At 37.6% G+C, this 13,046-nt stretch overlaps 1 protein-coding gene across 1 annotated transcript in view; it reads left to right on the top strand.

Moving 5' to 3' along the window:
- The window catches only part of LOC144663324 (A disintegrin and metalloproteinase with thrombospondin motifs 6-like), a 37,600-nt gene extending 25,456 nt beyond the window's left edge, over positions 1-12,144 (top strand). Inside the window, exons 22-37 of the mRNA XM_078524220.1 lie at positions 834-960; positions 1,157-1,376; positions 1,475-1,634; positions 1,917-2,036; positions 2,756-2,878; positions 3,464-3,586; positions 3,689-3,811; positions 4,644-4,766; positions 5,421-5,543; positions 6,125-6,247; positions 7,577-7,864; positions 8,407-8,829; positions 9,332-9,454; positions 9,795-10,076; positions 10,789-11,092; positions 11,859-12,144. Of these exons, the coding sequence (XP_078380346.1) occupies positions 834-960; positions 1,157-1,376; positions 1,475-1,634; positions 1,917-2,036; positions 2,756-2,878; positions 3,464-3,586; positions 3,689-3,811; positions 4,644-4,766; positions 5,421-5,543; positions 6,125-6,247; positions 7,577-7,864; positions 8,407-8,829; positions 9,332-9,454; positions 9,795-10,076; positions 10,789-11,092; positions 11,859-11,865 (2,792 nt within the window). The 3' untranslated portion in view covers positions 11,866-12,144. The remainder of the gene's footprint in view (positions 1-833; positions 961-1,156; positions 1,377-1,474; positions 1,635-1,916; positions 2,037-2,755; positions 2,879-3,463; positions 3,587-3,688; positions 3,812-4,643; positions 4,767-5,420; positions 5,544-6,124; positions 6,248-7,576; positions 7,865-8,406; positions 8,830-9,331; positions 9,455-9,794; positions 10,077-10,788; positions 11,093-11,858) is intronic.
- Positions 12,145-13,046: the final 902 nt, after the last annotated feature.

Genomic DNA, 13,046 nt, shown 5'->3' with positions numbered 1-13,046 from the left:
TGTTAAAGCTAAACAAATATACAACTAAAAACTAAAACTAATGGTGTACTTTTATTAACAATTGCTATAGAAGAGCACTGAAACAAGCGTCTTTGGCCACGGATGGCTAAACTTTTCAAGTTGCTTTCGCGCGACTGAAATTATATTGAAACATTCACGCAGTTATTTACACTAGAACTTTATTTCATGTAAATTTAGGTTTCCTGCGCCCCACTGGGACAGAGTCTGTGCGCATAATTTGATATATATTTTTTAAAAAACCGTTAGCAGTTGTTGGCAACGCTCGTTACTATAAAATCGATATCAGACCTTAGGCTATCTTGCTGGCGATTCATTCGAGAAAAATTCTGTAAGTTTATGTTCTTTTGTTTCTTTGTTTTATATTCCGCTAGGTTTGTTGTTAGTATTTATTTTGTTGCTGTTCTTTCTTTTTTTTCCTAGTCAAACTCGTAGTTGTAAATGATAATAAATGTGCGATGTTTGGAGGTCCCGTTTGATGATTTTGCTACTCTTATGCGACGATAACATACTGTATATTGCGTTTTATCATATTAACAAAGAGTAAGGATTATTTGCCTTTATAATTCTTAAGCATTAATAATACCTTTGGAAAGGCTATACCCAACATTCATTTTAAATGCTTAGAGTTAATAAATGTACGCGACAATAAATGTAAGTTAGCTCACATAGTTAACAAGTTGACAAATTTTAATCTCGTAACAATCCGGTGCCGAATGACTGTTGAAAAGAATTTGTGTGTTCAAGTATCTGGCACAATTCAGAAAAACCATAGCAGTTCATTTGATTTTTCTCAACTTCCGTGTCTTTGTTAGGTGTTCAAAGACGAGAGGTTCGCTGCGTTGTGATTGAAGACGGATCAGCTGCCAGTGATTACGCTTGTGATAAAAGCCAAAGGCCGACTGATGAGCAGGAGTGTAACCAGCAGCCATGCCCCCCAGAGTAAGAATTTATTTCTTAATCTGTTGGCAATACTTTATATGACAGAAGAAGGATTTATCATTCTCATATTATTTTCAATAATCATTGTTTTATTGACAATCAATGTACGATTTTCGATGAAAAAGTCATTTCCAATTTTTCTCTGCATGGGTTTAAATAGTGTATGTGTTGACAAATCATTCTGTTGACAATTTAGATGGCAGGTATCCGACTGGACGCCGTGTTCCAAAACTTGTGGTACTGGTGTACAGACACGCAAAATGAGGTGTCACCAAAGAGTTAGTTTTCACCGTTATCAGGAAATATCTTCCTCTAAGTGTGATTCAAGTAAGCTCCCGGATGGTAGCCAGCTCAGTAGAACCTGCAACAAGATTCTTTGCAAGGCGGACTGGAAAATTGGATCAAAGTGGTCAGCGGTAAGAATTTTTCTCAAGTTGCAAAACGAAGAAAATCAGTTGTGATTTCGTTTCGCGTACAAAAAATGAAGTAGAACATTTGTGTTTCTCTTTTGCAGTGCTCCACTCCTTGTGGTCCTGGCGTTCGACAGCGTGAAGTTAATTGCATTTTGATTGATGAAGATGGAAGACCTAGTAATGTATCACATGAACAATGTGCCTTGCTAGATAAGCCTGCAGACAAACAAGAATGTGATGATACAAGATCTTGTCTTAAAGGTGCTAAACCTACTCAGCCACTTTTTTTTGGTAAAATCTAATTTTCACAACCTACACTACAATCATGTTACTGACAACTATTTATGGACTCTGTTAGGCAACAAGTTATCACCATCAAAACCCTAAAAGTTGAAGTGTTAATAATACCTACGAGTTTCATTAGTATACTGTGAATTAATTTAAGAGAAATTGACATACTAAACCAAATTTTTATATTCAAAGCTCCTCCATGCACTTAACTTTGAGCGATACGTTAATTAAGACTGATTTATTTTTTTTCAGTTGGTAATTACCAATGCTACCCAACAAGTCCTTGTGAAAATGACGCAATCTGTGTTGAGCAGCCGCCCAGTAGCTACAAGTGTGATTGTTTAAAGGGATTCAAAGGCCGGAATTGCGAAGGTATTCAATGCAGTTTTCTCCTCATCACCGAGTATGATAAGTTTCAGATAATTTTCTGTTTACACTTGAACAGGACATAGACCGGCAGTTGAAACTGTCAAGAGATGTCCCATGAGACACTGAAACTTTCTGATTATGCCGTGGTCACAACGGTGCTACATTAATACAGTCGGGGATACAAATGCAAGTGCCAATTGATGGCGACATCACTCATCTGAGAAATGACTGAGCCCATAGTTTTCGCCCCGGGAGTTGCTAAACAACATTACGTATTTGTACGCGCGATGGCTTTCGGAGTACTCGTGATCGCTCGCGCTAGCTAGTTTTTGATTGAATGAAATAACTTGGAAATACTTTGAGTGTTCAACAAAGATTTGCCGAGATTCAACCTTATTCCTCGGACTGTGTAAGTGAAAACTGTGCTCACAGGTTATCTCCACACCCCCAAAAACCTAACGCTACGCAAAAAGTCACCTGTAACTTAGGTTAATTCAGACATATGGGATTGGAAAGATAACGCTCTTTTCAGGTCAATTGTTGTGACCAAAAACTTGGCTATAGTGCGTTAATGACAATGCCTTTCCACAGCTGGTCCCTTAAACAGGCTTACTTTACAAGGGGAAAACATGTGAATGCACATCGATGGTTTGATAAACAGGTGCTTTCAGGTAACAGCTAGAACTGGTATTTTAGCCATACAGTCCTTTCTGTTCTTACAGTGGAGGTTGACCCTTGTGAAAAGAGTCCCTGCCACAACGGGGCAACATGCCAACTTGATTCAAGTTCGTCGCATGGATATGTGTGCACGTGTCCTGAATGGTACAAGGGTAAACACTGTGGACGTAAGTGGAAATGAATATTAATTAATTTTAAATAAGCAACATACAACAACGGCGACGACGACAAAAAAAGAACACAAATACATGTTTAATATAAAAAGCATTTATTACTCACTCTGAAACACAGTTGTTTTATAGTTGACACTTCAACATGTACACTATATAAAAAAGAAAAGAAAAAATATAAAGGAGACGATTGAATGATTGATTAGCGGCAACAGTATCTCTTTATTGCGCCTTACTACCCAAAGGGGGAAGTATCGGTCTAGTTACAATGAACTAATTAACTAATGAAAAGTAAATAATTTTACATAATTTACCAAAAAAAAAAATACTAAAAAATCAGCGCTAGCAGTTCTGAAAGCATCTAAGCTTGGCCCAGGCATAGCTTTCGCTAGTACGGCATTTGAGTCTGTCTTTTTTTAAATGAAAATGAAAATTTAAAATAGTTCTTGCGGCAATCCTTGCTGTGAGTTTAAATTTATGATTCCTACGAGCTTACGATGAGACATTTAAATCAAGTAAGATAAAACTGTCTTAAAGTGTGTCCAAACAGTTTAAACATGGTCTTGTTGCATTTGCTTTCAGACAAAATCCTTCCATGCAACAGAAAACCATGTCATAACCATGCCACGTGTATTAACGATCCCAATGATCCGGCAAATTTTAACTGTCTCTGTGCACCGTGGCTGACAGGGAGACTTTGTGAAAGTAAGTTGAGTTCGGGAAATACATTTTTGCGTAGAAAAAAGGTGGTGTTTATATAGATTTGCTATCTATATCTAAAAATCAACTTTTGCGTTTATTTCATAGTTAAGATGACAAAGTGCGACGAAAACCCGTGTAATGACCGAGGATATTGCCTTAGTAAAAAAAGCGACCCTTCTTCATACAAATGCTACTGTGATGACTGGTTTGAAGGAACAAACTGTGAAAGTATGTTTAACAAGAGTAACACATGTAGATACAATTTAAGCTGAACCACAAAGAAGTCGATAGCATTGTCCAATTCAAGGTCTTTCATGTTCATTTTGGATTACACTGCTGACTAAGCCTGCGTGGCAGGCTCTCGAGTAAAAGAGCTGAAGTCTAACTCGCGCCCTATAAATCATTAGCTTGCTACCACATGACACCCATGCTAAAAAGCAGGTACACAGTACTCAAAGAACACTCATTTCTAACTGTAAAAAACATCACACGAAATGATGGTAATGTTGGTCTTGACACTAAATAACTGTGGACGTCTCGTCTCTGAAAACATCGCCATGGAAACAGGAGCTCTTCCTTAGCTTTGCCCCAGAAGACCACGCCACTCTCATAAAATAGTCTGTCCAATAGTCCACGATCGTTAATATAGTGCTAGCATACGCTGCAAGAAACTTTAAGCTTATTTAGGTTGGGATCCAAACAGAGGCTTTTTCATTATTTTTAAGGTTTTGCATTAAATAAAAGGTCACTTGGTTCGAATAACAAAAACAACAAAAGCCAATTTATTTCAAGACGAGCTGTTTCTTGCAGTTAAGAGTCTTTCAGGAGTTGACTGACTGATCCTAGCAGTATGCAGGACGCGTGTCACTTATCAACCTAGTAAAATAGCCCAGCTCACAACGAGTCTCTCGTAGCTCAGTTGGTTAGAGCGCCCAACCGGTATCTGGGAGGCCATGGGTTCGTTCCCGTCGGGGACTCAGAATTTTTCTTTGTCCCGTGCTCGTGTCATGTTGAATACTTCATCTTCATTAGTTATTCATATAGTTTTTTCTTCATACAGAACAAATTTTCCCCTGCGATTTAAAACCTTGCAAAAATGGAGCCAACTGTACCAATGACGCCAAAGAAATGTCAGAGTATCATTGTGATTGTAAAAAGTGGTTCACTGGGAAATACTGTGAAGGTAATAATGGCTGATAGCTTAGAAAATTCTTGTTTCTCCATAATGTCCGCTTTTGTTAAAAATAATTATCTTCAAGGCAAAAAATGATTAAGACGAAATCCGCTAGGACTTCGATATTAATTGGACAACATTATGTCTCTTATATTTTTTTTTTTTTTTTTCTCCCCCGGTTTTTTTTTTTTTCTCAACTTAAGTTGAGTACATTACCGAGATATTTCATTTGCTTAAATTATGTATATTATGGAAACTTCTGAAAAACTTTTTTAAATATCTTATCAAAAGAAATCCTTTCTAACAACATCAAACATCGAAAACAGATTTCGAAGTTCCACTTAAATTCTACCGATAGTTTACATGTATTCTTGTGAACTTTGAAATTCATTTTCTTAGGCTCTGATATGAAATTGTTGTTGGGTCACAGATAATTACTTACATATTAAGCTTTTCCTGATGCATTCCATCTTAAACTTTATGGTGGAGATCGAAGTTCGGTTTTTATTCTTTAGAGGTTCCAATCTTTTTTTATTCTTGTAAGCAATTATTTTAACTTTTAATTTATTTCTACATTTTTTCTTGGGACGTGACTTTAATAACTTAATTTACTTTTTGTAGTGTACTATGATTATTGAAATTATCGGGTTATTTCTCCAACAGTGCAACTTACTGCCTGTGACAGTGATCCTTGTCTCAATGATGGATATTGTCACAGTGATCCCAAGAATCCTGATTTATACGAGTGTCGCTGTGGAGACTGGTTTAACGGGACCAACTGCGAAGGTTAGTATTGTAATCTGGTATATATAACTATTGCTGGTTTGTAACTGACGTCATGTCGGCCATGCTGGTGGACAAGAACAAAGCGTTCCCTCCGCTTGGAACTTAACTCTTTTATCATCCAAATTATACAAAAACATTTTTTGTTTTGTCCACCTATACATGGCCGCCTTGTTACGTGGTTGCAAGCCAGCAACATGTACAAGGTACACATGTAATAAACTCCTTCGGCCATGGTGACTTAGTGTCGTCAATGAAAACTAAGTTTAAATATTAAAAGATTACTCGAAGTTTGCAGCTTCACGACAGTCCTCGTGTTGTCTTCTTGGTCAAGACACTTAGGACACTATTTGAGCTATGGAAGCCGGAGATAGGTGTCCACGGTACTTATAAGCATATGCATCTATTACTCGTCCCGTAATCTCTAAGACTGAAAGACATCGTTACCAGCTATATCCGAATTTTTGTCAGGAAATATACTAAAAGTTAAACGCGGAATGAAATATACATTATAAAATTCTTGTATACAGAAAGTAGCTTGTAGCAAACGCTGACTTATTAGCATTTCTTTACTTTATTCACAGTTCAAATATTTCCCTGCGATGCAAAACCCTGTCTTAATGGCGCAACCTGTAGAAATGATGAAACTGATATATCTTTGTACCACTGCGATTGTCCGGACGGTTACTTTGGAAAGAATTGCCAAGGTAATAAAGAGGACACTGAATTAAAACCTTAATTTGATCTTTAAATCAAACTAGGTGTGGCGTGACAGGATTGGGCGTTGACACGTTTTACTACATTGTAGAGATATTTACATTAGATTACCCATTTATCATGAAGTAATCATCGTCGTTGTTATCATCAATCATCATCATAATCATCATCACCCCCTCATCATCATCATCATCACAACAACAACATCATCATCCATCATCATCAACATCATCATAATGGCGGAGATCCGGCGCGTGAAGCGGAGCACCATCGGTAAGGAAATTTGGTAAACCCATGAAGCCAAAAAAATTCGGTTATCGAGTGAGCGTACGCCCACCCGCCCACCCGCCTGCCCGCCCGCGCCTACAGACTCTCGGGGAGGGGGACGGAAGTCACCAGGAAACCCGACCGGGGGGAAGAGAATGTCATCTTATCATATCCCAAGGAACGTCGAGGTTAACGTCGGCTTGTATCTTTGATATTGGTCATCCATGATATGGTCAATTGACAGCTGTCAAAAAAGGTTTCCGCTGACCAGTATCACATGACCATTCGCGGGCTCATGGTTTGAAGCTGACCGCTGACCAGGTAATAGTTTTCCATTGAGTCGCGGGCTCAAATCTTAATTCTTTTGTCCAGGGTAATGATAGGATTTCGTAAGCGTGATTTTTTTTCGATTGGAGTTGATGTTTTATTTGGGCTATGGATTTTTCTTGAGTAGTATAGGTTTAACAGTATTTTCAATGAGAGTATTTTCACAAAATTGTAAGAACAAGAAAATAAGTGTGGAGCTCCGCTTTTAGGCTTGGCTAAATCTATATATTCTATTATTTATTCACAGCATATGTTTCCTTATTGTAGCTTTCAATCTGTAAAACTTCCTTACAATATATAATGTTAGAAGACAAAAATGCATGTATTTGTTATGGTTCAATTTTAGCCTGGGTAAAATTTTCCTTTTTTATATATTCATAATCATAATACCGTCCACCAGAATAACATAAAATACCAAACTAAACTAAGGGTAAATCGAACCACGGCCTATATATGATGGCAAGAAATGTTAACTGGCAATTTAAGTGGACAATTAACGCTTCTCTGTCCTGTCCTGTCGCTCATGGAATCACTCAAGGAATTATACTCCTTGATTTCTACGGTAAACACAAATAAAAACAATGTTGATGGTATAGATATAGTCATAAATTCTAAACTTTATTTCAACAACAAGCTAAGGCAAATAAGTTTTATCAAAGCTCGGTCCAGGGGCACTAAGAGGCACATAAAATTGACAAATACGTGTTGCTTTATTTTCATTTTAGTACCATCGTTTACGGAAATTGGCTGCTTTAACCCACCGAAATCAGGTTTAAAGGACGTTCTTGCCGAACATAAAAAGGATTTTGATCCAGCGAAGGCAAGAACGTATATCTACGAATGCGGTGAGCTGGCATTTCAGAAGGGCTACAGTCATTTTGCTCTTGGCGTTAATGGCAACTGCTTATCGAGTGAACGTGCTGGAAAAGAATACTACGTGAAATCAGGCACCAGCCCAGAGAAATGTAAGAACGGCATAGGAAGCAAGTCTTCAATCGATGTGTATACCTTTGGTGAGTCAATAAGAACGAATGTTTAGCAAGTTACAGCCTCAGAGATATTTTTTGCCATGTAGTATTAAAGTAAGTATAGTAATAGTCCTTCTTTACTACGTCAACTAACGCCAAAAATAATGTTTGCTTGGTTTAATCTTGAAATTAAAAAAAAAACATAGCACGCTCCCTCTCGATCTAAGACAACTTCCCAGTAAGGGAATCCTATCAAGGCGTACAGCATACTGTACATACTTCACTTTAAAAAAAAAAACAAAAAAAGAAAAGCAACAACAACAACAAATAAAATAAATAAAAAAATAAATAAAAAGCGTTCAAATATTTCGAAATAGTTCTACATAACTTTCATGGTCTCTGTACCTGATTATTACGGTCCACTGGATGAGTATATTAGCAAACTCATGATCGTGCCTGCGTGGTTTTTCATGCATTATCGAGAAACAAAATAGCGCTCCATCCCGAAAAAGCGCCCTCTATTGAGCTACCACAAGGGAATTAATGCCCCGGGCGCTAACCATTTTAAAATGCAATGATTTTTTCAGAGCAAGCACCAAAATATGTTGCCCAAGGTTGTTTTGTGGAAAAAGTCAAGAAAGAGAAGTTGTTGACAGATAAATATGCCAGTTTCTATAGCAAATCGGACCCCAAAGTAGCCGTTGTGTACTGTTCTACTTTGGCTCGAGACATGGGGTACGAGTATTTTGCTGTGCAAAACGAAGTGGAATGTTGGACTAGTAAAAACATCGCCAAGACCTACAACAAGTACGGAAAATCGGAAAATTGTGTTAATGGAGTTGGTAAAAAATTGGCAAACTTCGTGTATCGTCTGCAGCCTTCGTATTCCTATCCTACTGGTTGTGATAATGATCTTTGCCAAAACAATGGGTTTTGTGTTGTGAACAAGGATGATCCTCTGCTGTACACATGTGAATGTCAAGAAATGTTCAGTGGTAAAAATTGCGAAGGTAAGGAGCGGAACGTAGTGCTAAATTTAACTGTACATGTACGAACAGTAAATCGCTTACGAGCAGGCTCACCTTTGGATCACACGCACGAGCGGCGAGCGGGTGTGACCCAAACTTAAGGTAAACCTGCTCGCAGTCTAAACTGCAAATGCATTTAATGTCGTTTTGACAAAGAATAGAAATTAATGAGCGTATTTGATCTCTTAAAGGAGAGATTTCTTCCTTTAATAACTTATTTACCTTTTAGCTTGGCTTTTAAATTTTAATCTTACATTTCAATTTTTAATTATTTTTTGGTAGATTTAAAATTAGATTATTGATCATAGTAGATTTTTCTAACTATAAGTACATGTATGTTTAAAAGGGCAACAGATTTATTAGTTCCTAAATGATTACGTGTCACCCTCTATAAATAAAGTTTGTTTGATTGTTTAATTTTTAATTCATTGATTGATTGATTGATTGATATCACACCTCAAATGTATCCTTTTTTATCATCCAGTTCAAACACTTCCGTGTGATAGCAAACCATGTTTGAATGGAGCAACTTGCAGTAACGATGTCAAGGATATTACAAAATACCATTGCAAGTGCACTGGCGACTTTAGTGGAGTCAACTGCCAAGGTAAACTGCGTGATCGTTATGTGTTTTGTTCTTCTTGAGCCTAAAACCGTGGTGTGGATTGTAATATATAATTTATGGTATTCACTTATTCTGTACTAAAATATTCATAATTGGTCAATTTTTCTAGCCCTTACCCCAGCTCTAAGAACAACATAACAATAAACATTTGTTTTCTCAAATTTTAATGTCTGTCAATGAGATGACGCGAACAAAGAAAGTAGTGGACTTATAAATAATGTACATGTATTGTATTGACATACCAGTACACATAACTGTCCGTAAGATGAATTAGACTTTTAGTTTGGCACTAAATTAATAAAAACGTTGTTTTTATTCTCAGTCCCTTCGTTTAGTAGCATCGCCTGCTTTAAGTTCTCTAAAGGCCTCACAGTCCTTGGCAACTTCGTGAAAAAGGTTAACTGGAAGGCAGCGGATAACATAGTGAAAAAATGCGCCGAACTAGCGTTTGACAAGGGATACAAACTTTTCACTCTTGGAAACAACGGATTATGTCTCTCGGGGAAGGATGCCAGCCAACGTTACTACCAGAAAGGAGGGACGGGAGATAAAAAGTGCAAGCAGGGAATCGGACTTAAGGGTGCCATGTATGCGTACACCTTTGGTAAGGAGTTTAATTATAGCAATGAAATAAAATAAACTGTTACAAACGTACTTGACTAAGTTGTCCCGGCAACGATTGTAAATAGAGTATCTAAAATCTTAAGCTGCGATTTCTGATAAGAAATGCTTAACTAATTCTTAGTATACGATTTATGGAGACTACACGAAAGGCATGTTGTTTATATGGCGATCTGTCGCTTTTCTGTCATATCAGTCATCAATCCGCAAAGAAAACGTAGGAGGCAATGGAACTACAGAGACTATATTACGCATGACCCAAACATTACAGGAAATGTACACGTGAGTGCAAGGCTAAGGAATAAACGAAAAGCTGGATTGATATATTTAATCTGGACGCGCAAAGGGTTTAAAACAACAAACATGTCGCCTTTACAGCAATAATCTTCTTTGCTCTATGCATATTCTGAACCAATATTTGATTCAAAAACGGTCTGTAAAAGTCAGGTGCTATGGTTAAGGCACTTAGTTCAAGCAAGCTACCCAAACAAGAAAGTATCTGCTGTATTTCCTGTTTATATCTCACAAAATTCTAGCATCCAGTCAAACGGTTTAACAAGAAGGTAAATGAGGCACAAGCCTATAAACTGTGTTCGAACATCGGCTTAAGCTGATGTGACCGTGACCATTTAAAATTACAAATTAATATTAAATTAAGACATTAACAAATTATTTTCTTTTTCGTCAACTCTTAGACGCGCCTCCTCAGTTTAGTGCTGTTGGGTGCTACAAGGAAAACAAAGGCGCCAAGAAGCTCTTAAAGAATAAATATGCGTCTTTTGTGGCTCCACAAAAAGGTGCAGATCCTAAAGCTATCATCATGAAATGCGCTTTTGTTGCACGTGATATGAAGATTGAGTATTTCGCGTTGCAAAACTACGGCGAGTGCTGGACGGATGGTACATTGGGCAAGGCATACGAATCATACGAAAAAGCTGAAGAAAGCAATTGCAAGGATGGAATCGGCGGAGCTCTTACCAACTTTGTTTATCGCATAAAGTAAGTTTGTGGGAACATTAAATAAACGATAATTTTTGGGAGAAAGACAGATGCTTTACCTTTAACCTGCATGTGTGTATGAGATGATGTTTTCTGAATTGTTATTGTGCCTCAGAGACTGCTCACATGACTGTGATACGTCTTTCTTTAATCATATTTTTGGATATTCTAAACTGCATTCCACACTCTCCACTGTGGATTGATATCCACTTGTTTTCTATCTTCTATCTAAACATCCATTTAAAACATTCATAAAAAGCATTCGTTTAATTGATAAGTAGACTTCCAATGTTGTCACACGGGAGGTTGCATCCACCTAAAATGGCCACGAACAGTGTACACCTGTGGTTAAACACTTTTCCTCAAAAATATTTTAACTTTAATTGATTTAGTTAATCGGTCAGCAAAAGGACCATGCAGTTGTATGCTCAGAAACCTGTATTGTTCATTGAACGACTTGGGACATCATTTCGTTGTACTTAAATATCGTTTTTTACCATGTGGTATTTTACTTTATGTGCCTAACAATTTTCAGACACAGTATCCCTTCTTAATACAAACCCAAACATCTTTAACACAATTTTTTATCAACCGGAAAACATGCCCTCCTTTCCTCTTCTCCTTCGTAAATAGCCTCTCTTCGAAAAAGAGTCCATCTAAAATGGATGTTATGCAAATATAAACCCAATACCTATTTTCGAAAGTTTACGTTCTATTTATCCTTTGGTTTTCTTCTGCTTCAATATAAGATTGTTTCTTTTTTTAGGATTTAGCGGTGCATGGCAATTCAAGACCTCAAGTCAAGCCTCAGACGAAGCTTAAATTTAATTGCCTTTTAGTTGTGAGGACGTGCTGACGAGCTAAAATCATTGTGGTTTATATGATTAGATTTTACTTTGTGAAATGCGTTCCGGGTTATTAGTAAGTTTTTTCTTGTCTATCATTTGAGCTCTAACATGGATTGTTTCTCGCGAATATGACGGATCGTTCCCATGATCCTGATTTGCGAATGCTTTCTTCGTGTGGGGTTTGAGTTTTCTTATGGGTTATGAAGTTTTTTCTATTAAGAAAAGTTATTTAACCCAAAAATGTATGTGAAATTGCTTTGTAAGAGGGTTAGGTTTTCATTTAAATCAGTGGCAGTAGTAGTAGCTAGCTAGGTTCCCAGAGGTGTAAGCTGTTAACGAAGAGGAATTAAAATTAAACCAACTTGCATTGCTGTTCAAACTTGTTGTTCTTGCTGCCTCATCTAACTGAGCTAAATATTGGCAAATCAATATACGATATATATCGCATGAAAATGACTTAGAATGCAGGAAATGGCGCGCCCATTTTTGAAAGCTACGATTTCCAAAATTTCTCAGGGCTGGTAAGCCCCCATGACCTCACACGGGTTCACTGCCTTTGGTTAATTTTTTACCGAGCCTGATAAAAGTGCGGCCGTTCCTCGAAAAGAGAAAACGCCGATGATGTTTACAGTCAACTCTCTTTAAGACGGACACCGTCGGGACCGGCTACAACTGTCCGTCTTGTAGGGAGTTTAGTTACAGTTAAATGACTGAAAAACGGCAGGGATATGGGACCAACAGCAGGTGTCCGTCTTACAGAGGTGTCCGTCTTAGAGAGGTGTCCGTTAAGAGAGAGTTGACTGTACATTGTAAACCATAGCATAAACTGCCAAGATGCCACAAAAAAAGGAACTTAAACGAAAAAGGAAGACCATCATGGTTTTCAGGTAGTTTAGTCTGGTATAACGGTATATTAATCAGAGAGTTTTGGTCTACAAAAGGGTATCACTTTCTGTAAACACGTTCCCAGATCTCGCGGTTAGACGAGCCGGTTAGGCGAGATCTGGTTAAATCTGATTTGTACCACATTATTGCCTGTCAGGAATGTGACAGGCGAGTCAACAGCGCATGCCCGAGACAATTCTAAGAAAATGGCCAGGCGGTGT

The sequence above is a fragment of the Oculina patagonica genome, chromosome 8 (genome assembly GCF_052425735.1).
Source record: "Oculina patagonica isolate OP01 chromosome 8, crgOcupat, whole genome shotgun sequence".
NCBI lineage: Eukaryota > Metazoa > Cnidaria > Anthozoa > Scleractinia > Oculinidae > Oculina > Oculina patagonica.
This window is presented reverse-complemented; position numbering and strand designations above follow the sequence as displayed.